Source organism: Thermobia domestica, chromosome 12, assembly GCF_964235325.1.
Source record: "Thermobia domestica chromosome 12, izTheDome1.hap1.1, whole genome shotgun sequence".
Lineage (NCBI taxonomy): Eukaryota > Metazoa > Arthropoda > Insecta > Zygentoma > Lepismatidae > Thermobia > Thermobia domestica.
This window is the reverse complement of record NC_137465.1, coordinates 174,282,271-174,292,422: the sequence shown is the minus strand read 5'-3', so window position 1 is coordinate 174,292,422 and position 10,152 is coordinate 174,282,271. Positions and strand designations below refer to the sequence as shown.

The following is a 10,152-nucleotide window of genomic DNA, read 5'->3' as shown; positions in this document are numbered from 1 at the left end:
AATGTTTTACATATCATGGAGATAAGTTTCAACTTTAAAAATGAAGTTGATATAACCCCTATATGATGTTTTGAAACTTGTTTTTTACAATCAAATAAAGCAAGAAATGTTAAATTAAATGTTTGTACTACACACATATACAGTATCATTAAGTATTTCCCAGCCGTGACAGTTTGCACTTTTATCAAACGGGAAAGATTTTTATTTTAAGACTGGTAAGATTTTAATTTACCACGCTAGATAAAACTAATGATAATTGTGTTTTTGAGGTAATTTTTATGAAGAATTTTTAATATTAATTCATATGGTTAAGTGGCTTAAATACGTGCATAAATTGTTAAAGTTCCATTTTTTCAGTAACTTTGGAATAAACAGTCAAACTTTTTTTTTCCCTACCACGTTGTTACTAGTACTTTATAAATAAGAAACTTTAAATTCTTCTTAGTTGTGATGAGTTCGGTCTCAAAAGTCGCAGCTGGACAATCCCAAAAATGCCTATCCAAAATCTGATGCCTGTAAAATCACTGATTATATAGGAGGAATAATCTCTTTTAAGTTTCAAATTTACACTGAATAAAATCATAAAATTACACTTGTGACTTTTGGTAGCAGAATTTCTGTGTGTATAGACTTTTCACTAGTTTTATATTACTGTACGGACATAACAAACCGCCATATGAACTTTACACTCTTAGATTGGTTTTTAAAACATCGGTCTTTGTGTAGGTTAATGATGTTTATGACAAATCTGCATGCTGCAAAAACGAATTCTTTCACGTGTTCTGTTCAAGGATAATCTATTAAATAAGTATTCTGTGTGTTGAAGAATTAGAAGAAAGCTAACATTAAGATCATTACATATTTTCCACCACATATTTTAATAAGTATACAAATTTTCACAGATATTTTACAATTAATCTAGAGGTATTTTGGTTTTCGACCTGGCAACGTTACTTGATAGAACTTTGAAAATGAAGTTAAATGAATTTTTTTAGTTTAGTGTCCTACGATTATGCCGCTTAGATTAAGGGAAACGGCTGATTGAAGGATGATGGAAGAATTGGTAGAATGAGAAAGTGGAAGGAAACGGAAGTACCCCGAGTATACCCACGGGTACAATGTTGTCCATCCCAAACTTACTTGGTCGTTGATTGGACCAGGTATCCTGTGTACCAGAGGCAATAAGCGATCTACCACTAAATCACCGTGTCTCTCCGCTTCATAGAACTATCTGATTTATGTTATCTTTGCTTTACTAATTCAAAATAGAATTAGGGGGCGCGGTGGCTCAGTGGTAGAGCGTTCACCTCCGGTGCTTGGGGTCCCTGGTTAGATCCCAGCTTGCGCCGTGTGGACTTTGTGGTGGACAAACACCGTGCTCGTGGGTTTTCTCGGTGTTCTCCCGTTTCCTCCCACTTTCTTCATTCCACCATTTCATTCATTTCTCATTATCACCGTCTCCTTTAGCCTAACCGGAATAATCGTGGGACGTAAAACTAAAAGATTTCATTTCATTCAATTTTCAAAATAGAATTAACACAGTCTCTGAGAAAAGCACAATATTTTATTTATTTATTTACTAGCAGCGTTCACCCCGCTTCGCTGCGGTCACCCCGGAACGCAATAAACTTTGTTACTTAGATAATTTTTACTTTTTCGCTTTCAAGTGATATGATAAAAACCATAGTAGATTGCAGTAAATGTTAACATTATATCGCCTGTCATTTATGTTAACCCGCCCCGCTTCGCTGCGGTCACCCCGGAACGCAATAAACTTTGTTACTTAGATAATTTTTACTTTTTCGCTTTCAAATTGCAGTAAATGTTAACATTATAGCGCCTGTCATTTATGTTAACCCGCCGAGTCACACGGTCATGCGGGTTGCATATAAATACGTTTATTTTTACCTATGATGAACTAATAACAAAGGATTTGTACGTATGGACACCTGAATGGTCAATTATCTCAAGACACTGGTAATTGAAAATTAAAGTGATATGATAAAAACCATCTAGGGTCCAAATCCTAACAACCCCCCAAAAATGAAAGAAATTGGTTCAGCCGTATTAGCGTGATGAGCGGACAAAGGATTTTGTACGTTCTCTTTTATATATATAGATTTATTTATTTATTTATTAAAATATCGATGTGTAACAGTTTCGCCAACAAAGTAAACCTTCGTCTTCTTCAGACACATTATCTATAATGATGTAGAATGTTCCTTATAATATGTCTAATGAGGCCAAAGGTTTACTTTGTTGGCGAAACTGTTACACATTGATATTTTAATAAATAAATAAAATATTGTGCTTTTCTCAAAGACTCTGTGTTGTTTCTATTTTGATACAATTTTATAATTGAGAAAATGCCACATGGATGTATCTACTCCCTCGCTTGATCATATCCTAGATCCATGTATTTATATGCAAAATGCAGTCTATATTCAGACCAATAACGTATTTCTCCAAATTATTGAGCCAATCTACGAATGAGTTTTAAGTAAATAAAACCAAGTACAAGCAAAATGTAACGAAGGAAACAGTAATTGAATTCAAAATGTTTTAGTAGACTATCCAGTCATGTTTGGCTGGGTGATCCCAGCTCCCATTTCAGATGGGGTTACTTGTTCAAATGTATACACAAAGTAGTGGTTTGTATTCTATCATAAAAAGTCTAATATAAAATTAACCTCAGATGCTGAAAAAGAATGTTAAAATCCCAAACCAACCAATTAACCAAAAATTATTAAATATTTAAACTCCATTTGATTTAAATTTCATTCATATCAAATGTTGTTCTGGTTTTTTCACCTGTATCCATTAGCAAATATGTAACTACAGACCAAGCCCCGCCCCAAAAACACTGTTGAACCTCCACCCTCAATGTTTTACTGGTTGAAAATAACACGGTAAATATTCTTCGTTTTATGGAAAGCCATTTTATGAAAAGAACATTCTATTAATAAAATAAACTATGGGTGAAGATAAGCCCGCTATACAGTATATGTTGTCAGTTTATGTAACTTAGAAATGTCTCTTGTCATGTTTGAGCAATAACAAAAAAATCAAACAATCTGCTTGAGTAGCTAAAACTAAACTTGACAGCATGTTAATTTTAGCTTTCAAAAGCCACCAGTTTTCTGCAAACAAAAGACAGTGAACTTATAAAGTCTCGTTTGATCTTCTGTAGAACGAAAAACAGGAATTCCTGAAGCTCTTGATTTGTTGCGCATAGAAATCAATTGTATGTACTGTACATATCGAACCCTTGAACAATATCTTGCTTTTAGTTTGTTCAGAGAACAGTTATCTCTTCAGCTAAATGATTGAACTATATACTACAGGGATTTGGAGAGGGGGGGGGAGAAATGTCAGCGTTTCGATAAAACAGATTATCAGTTACAGAAAAGTGGGGGGAAAGAATGAAAATTCTCTCTCATTCCCCCTTTAATCGAAACTGCGATTGGAATGTTGAACCCAAGGGAGAGAGAAACAACGAAGAGGGATTGGATGAAAATTTTCAACAACAACAACAGACGAGAGAGGAAAATTCATCCACTGCCAACTAGCTGTGTTGTTGGTTCACCATTATGAAATCTGTTTGTAGCTATGGCAACGCGATAACCACGTAGGCTACGTTAACAATCAGTTTGGTTGGCAATTATCTAGCTAGCGATTCATTGTTTAACCAAGCCTCACTCACTCCCTATCCTCCCGTTCCCCTTCCTTTTCCATTTCTGACAAAATCCCTCTCGAAAACTCATGTCAAAACACAAAACAACAACAACAAACTGGGAAACTAAATTTGCATTTCTTGATGGTTGACAAGAGCTTTTCTCTGTATCAGGAAGACAGGATTTTGAAACAAACTCTCCCATACCACTGCTTTTAACTCTGTTTTAAGGGCCATGGATCACAAAACAAGACACCTTCCTTATCAAGCACAGAATTCCTGGAAGCGAGAGGCGGGTTGGTGGTTCTGGGCTGTTCGTTGATGAATGATATCACGCTGTCGGAAATTATTAGTTAAGAACATTGCCACTGGGAGTCCTGAACTTAGACAACAGGTGGCTGTCATATGGTAAATGCTTAAAATAAGGAGGGAAACATTTTGGAGAGAAAGGGGGGATTGGGAGGGAAAAGGAGGTGGGGGAGATTTCATTTCAGGAGTTTAGTAGAGAGATAATGGGTAACTCAGTTTTCAGAAGAGATTGTTAACACGAAACGAAAACAATTTCGTTTATTTCTATGATAACGATACCTTGTCTTCTTTAAATTATTATTGTACCTAGCACATTATTAAAAGAAGAAAGTTAAAATAAAATAATAGATCATTCACGAAGGTATTTTAATTTCCAAAAGGACTTTGTGTGTGATGTGGTGTTATCAGTTACATGCCACCGAAGATATTTAATCAAATGTATTCTACCCTTATAATGATCACCAATTAACACCACCAAATTTTTAAATAAAGATAAGCGTTTTTTGTTGCCTTTAAAAAAAATAAAGCTTATCACAAAATTTAAAGCTAATATATGTATTGGCTTTAAAATTACATCGAAAATATTTAGTCATTAATTATACTAATGACCATGCGCCAACATAGGTTATTTTGATAACGGGGGAGGAGGGATTCTGTGCACTGAATTGCGTTCTGTATGTTGTGGTTAATGTGAACAAATATCTAACACAATTTTGTCCCTCTTTTTTACATTACGCTCTGAGCAGAGTTGCCAATCTCAGAGAACAAAGTTATCGCCTTTAAGATTATCGTATATTACGATGTACGATATATATATAGAGTGTATATCTGTGGTGGACAAACACTGTGCGTGGATTTTCTCGGGGTTCTCTCGTTTCCTCCCACTTTCTTCATTCCACCATTTCATTCATCATCATCACTGTTTCCTTTAGCCTAGCCAGCATAAACGTGGGATGCAAAACTCAACGATTTTTATTTAAAAAATATCGTATATTCATTATGGAGCGATAACTGTAAAAACAAGAATAATACTATTAATAATAGCAATACTACTATTATTATAATGATAATATAGAATTTATCGGTGTTTTCTCAGTTTCTCAGACAATTGTAAATCTACTTAGACTTAAGTTGTAGTGAAACTTAGTATAATAAAATAAAAAGAAGAAAATACAATATGAGCACAGAACTTTGGTGTCGACTTAATACTAGTTGCGCATCTAGAAGAATAAAGCCTGGAGGGGGTCAACCAGAACCAAGGCTATGATAGATACATCATGAGTTTATTATAAACTTTCAAAAATATATAAATAAGAATTTAAATTATTTTTGTCATCCAAAAAACTGGGGGACCTAGGCCCCCTGCCCCGGGCTAGATCCACCACTGCTTAATACTGTGAAATAATTGAGAAATAAGTTCAATTAATACGTAGCAAATTCCGGTTTCCAAAGAAAGAAATGAAAATTAATACAAGCATGTGCTGATCTGTCCACATATCTCTCACTTAAAAGTGAGCCACTGTTCATCGTGCGTTGTGGCATCAGAGAGCGTACCTTTTAGTAGTTTAAGTCCGTGTTAAAATTTCTCCGAATTGCTTTGAAACCATTAAAGGAAAGAGAAGATTAGGTACTGGTATGTAACAAAAAATATAAAAAAATGTAAAATTGTATATAATTATCATTATCATCATCATCGCCATTATAATATTCACCTCGCTACGAAAATAAAATAAAGCAAAGAGAAGGATATTATGTTTGCTATCTGAATGTTCCATTTTTTTTTTTTTTTTTTTTTTTTTTTTTTTTTTTTTTTGTTCCATCCTCTCATTTGATGTGTTAACAATTTTACACCCAAGTCTTAACGAACGGCTCAAATGACTCCAACACGAAAACCCTAAGCAATCCACTCGTTTTAATAATAACCAAGGCCTTTTATAATTATCAGTTGGATGAAGGAGATACACTGTGCTTTCAGTGAATTTTCTTTCCCAAAAAAATTCTTTCATCCTTTTGATAATCTTCTTTGTGGGCTTCACCGACTTAATACATTATGCTGGTCCCTTCTCAAAAATAAACACAGTGCTTTTTTTTCTTTTTTACAATATTTATCCTTCTTATTCAGGACTAAGTATATTATGTATATGAATTTTTTTAGACCTTCTTTTATGTTTGAGAAATTGAGTAAGTTTAATTAACAGCATCTTCGCTAATTTACGTCGTATTCACCAGTGAAAGTACATTTGAACGTTCAAGGATTTATATATATATATATAGGATTGATATGTTTATTATAATAGGGGGTCTATTATTATTAAGTACTCTGCCTTTTGGCATGTTCTGCGACTATTTTTTTTTTTAATTTTAACTTTAGATTTGGTCCTGGAAATGTTTCTTCCACGTTTCTCGATCTTCAGGTTCCTTTTTTTAACTCCCAATATTTTCTTCTATTTTTCAAATCATCGATTAGTTGAGTTCTTCTTCTTCCTATTCCTCGCTTTCCTTCCATCTTTCCTTCTATGGTGGTATGAAGAAGACAATTTCTTCGCAAGATGTGTTCAATCCAATTGGCCTTCCTACAAAAAATGCTCGCTAGAAACGTCCTCTTCTCTCCCATCCGTTTCGAAGCATCCTCATTTGTTACTCTCTCTTTCTCTCTCTCTCACTCTCTGTTCATTTTATCTTCCCCAGTTTCATCCAACACTACATTTTGAAGCTCTCCAAACATTTCTTCTCTAACTTTCTTTAATTTTCCAGTCTCTGAATCATACAGTTCAATTCTCCATACATAGCACTTGACCAACTTCTTCCTTAGTTCAATATTGAGCCTGGAGAGTTAAGAGTGATCTTTTCTTGTTAAATGCTTCTTTAGCTATGGCAATTCTTGACCTGATCTCTTTGGTACAGTAAACGTCTCTCGTCAAAATTCTTCCCAGATACTTGAAGTGGTCAACTTCTTTTCAAGTTCACTTTATTCTACTCTGACACATACTGGCATGTTTCCACGAGTCATTCTCATGACTTTTGATTTTTCGGTGTTGATTTTCAATCCATATAGTTTGCCAGTGTCAAATATTTATTTGACATGTTAAGCATTAAAAAAAATTAAAAGTCGAATAAAATTTCACAGATTTCAGCTTTATTCTTATTTTTATAACCTTTTCCTCCATTCTTTATATGAACAGGTGATATATGGTACTCCATATATAAATCATCCAAGTACGTTACTGTTTCTTCGTGTTTCTTCCTTTTGTTCTCGGGTTTGCAGGAAGTTTCTCAAAATTTTGGATGTGTCTATACTCTCTTCTGTATTTTCTTTTCTGTTTTTCTTTCTTCAGTTGCAATTCTTTCAAACGCCTATTCCATGTCTTATGACCCACTCCAGTACCCAGTATTACTATTGGTATTATTATTATTATTATTATTATTATTATTATTATTATTATTATTATTATTATTATTATTATTATTATTATTATTATTATGTTTTCCACTGTTCTGTTATATTTTTGGCTAGTTGTTTATATTTTTCTATATTTTTCTACATACTTCCCCAACTAATGCTCCAACCAATCAGTTTCTTTTCCTCTCTTTTAATATTATCTACTATTCCAATTGTTTCTTCTATTCTACCTTTCAGTTATTCTCCTTCGTTTCTGATTCTACTCAACTATATTGATCTGTTGTTTTTCACTCCAATATTTCGAAAATCTCTAGTTGATTTTCGTCAATTTTACCCAGTGTCCATGTTTGCTTTCCGTGGACTACAATACTTTAGAGAAAATATTTGCTTATTTTATCTTTCTATCTGCACTATCTTTGTTTCTAGCCTGTTGCTCTATTTGATGAATTTATTTTCTGTTTTTCTTCACATCCATTCCAATCCTTTGTGAAAATTAAAATTTTGTTTTTATACAATTTTAATACAATCCAAATTCATTTTAAAATAAAACAAGGTATTTTTAACTGGACTTCTAATAGAAACTAGTAAAAATCAAACCAATCATTTCAAATAAAACAGAAAGATAATTTTCCATGCAAATCAAAGATGGATATATGGCTAGAGAACAAAGATGGACTAAGTACTCGATACTGTTAATACTTTATTGAAAGTCATGTAAGATATACTTGTCTTTGATCTTTTTTTTTTTTTTTTTGTTTCATTGTTATCTCTGTTTTCATTTTACGTTCGCAGTCTATATAGAATAACTATTAACACTACCTAAACACTGGCACCTTTATAAAAGATTGCGTCTAATGAATGAAAGACTTAATGAATAACGTTACAGTCCCCATGATTTATAGTAAGTAAGCGCTCCGTAAGCCTTTATGTAATCTGCATTTGCAATATTTATTATTATTATATGTATATGTATAGACCTAATATGTATGTAATATACACAGGTTTACTTTATAAATCAAATATCGTGCAGCAGTATTTACTCAGATATAAATTATAGAAGTGTGAAAAATATAGAGGTTATATAGAAAGATTATTTTATGCCTAGATATATGCTCTTTTATCCAGAAAATATGTTACATATGTGGTTGCATGCAGTAATGGATAGCAAAGATGCAAAACCCGCATGTTGACGTAAGTCACGTTTGTATAAGACGCGGTGTTAAAGTATTATTTTTATGTGACTTACGCGTCAATTGTGGAATTCTAATTTTCTAGTAATACTAAATAAGAATTAATCTAACTAATGTTCTTGACTTATAATGTATATATATATATTTTTTTTTTCTCTTTGCAGACTCCAATAATGAACCGCCAAAGTTGAAGTGTAATTTGAGGAAGCATAAACCCAATAGGAAACCCCGGACACCATTCACCACTCAACAGTTATTGGCGTTGGAGAAGAAATTTCGAGAGAAACAATATTTGTCAATAGCAGAGAGAGCAGAGTTCTCGTCGTCTTTACATTTAACAGAGACTCAAGTGAAAATATGGTTCCAAAACAGAAGAGCCAAAGCCAAAAGACTACAAGAAGCCGAACTTGAAAAGTTAAAAATGGCCACTAGACCTTTGTATCCACCGACGTTTGGTCTTTTACCAGGCCATCCACTTCTTGGAGCCACAGCACATCATTTAGTGCCGCTTCAAAGACATTCCCAGTTAGGAACAGTTATTAACCCTTTTTCAGGACTATGTCATCCACCCCATCCTTCGTCAACGGCGCCCTCGTCAAGTATTGGACTCTCTTAACTATAAATTCTCGTAATTCTTCTTGATCGAGAAAAAGTAAAGCAGCCATTGGCCAAATGAAATTTTACAATAAAGACAATACGAACACCGATGAAATGGTGACTTAAATTATCTGAATGAACAGTTATGTAGTTGACTAAAGCTAATGTTACTAAAACGTTTAATTTCTTTGGCGCTTACATCTGAATACCTATAGAGTGTTTTGATCATCTTAGACTTCCAATGAATACAGGACTTCGTCAAATTATTAAATGCATCATTTTCGGTTTGCTTTTCTTACACACAATTTACGAAACCCAAACTTCTTCAGGAATTTTTGTATTTCTAAAAAGAAATATTAGTATTGTTTCCAGCACAGTTTATTTTATATTTCAGTTTTTGCAATAGTTAATGTCATTATCTAGAGTTTGAGTTATACTGAAAATATAGGGTCTATATCTTAATGAAAAGTCTTGAGATACAACTATGTTGTTACTTTCTTCTGTCGTACATAAAGGTAGGAAAGATCTTTCTCTGGAGTGGAGATTGCTAAAAAAAAAATCAAAGCTACCTTCGTATATAATAAAATAAAAGTACAGAAACAATGTTCAATTTTTCTGTAAAATTACAATGCATCACTGACGACCTTTCTGTCATTATTTTACTATTAAGTTACAAGCATGTACAACATTAAGAATAAGAGTTAAATTAAATGAATAAGAAAATTTTATTGTTTCTCTCAATTAGTAGTTATAATTAATTGTATCACGGAGGAAAGGCAATCATTATTATTTTAACACCAACTGCAGTCCTTGATGTTAAATTGGCATCGTACTTATAGCCATGTTTCGGCAGACTGAATTTGTTGAAAAAATCTTTGAAATTTCTCTAAAAAGAGGTACAATGTAAGGTTTGCTGTATTTTACCATAGATTTATCATTATCTAGTATTAAAAATATTCAGAAAATCTCAAAATAAATTGCAA

General features: G+C 33.1%; 1 protein-coding gene across 1 annotated transcript in view; it reads left to right on the top strand.

Annotated features, from left to right (window-relative positions):
- Positions 1-9,733, top strand: part of LOC145666840 (uncharacterized) — a 50,118-nt gene extending 40,385 nt beyond the window's left edge. Inside the window, exon 2 of the mRNA XM_081734415.1 lies at positions 8,737-9,733. Within this exon, the coding sequence (XP_081590541.1) occupies positions 8,737-9,188 (452 nt within the window). The 3' untranslated portion in view covers positions 9,189-9,733. The remainder of the gene's footprint in view (positions 1-8,736) is intronic.
- Positions 9,734-10,152: the final 419 nt, after the last annotated feature.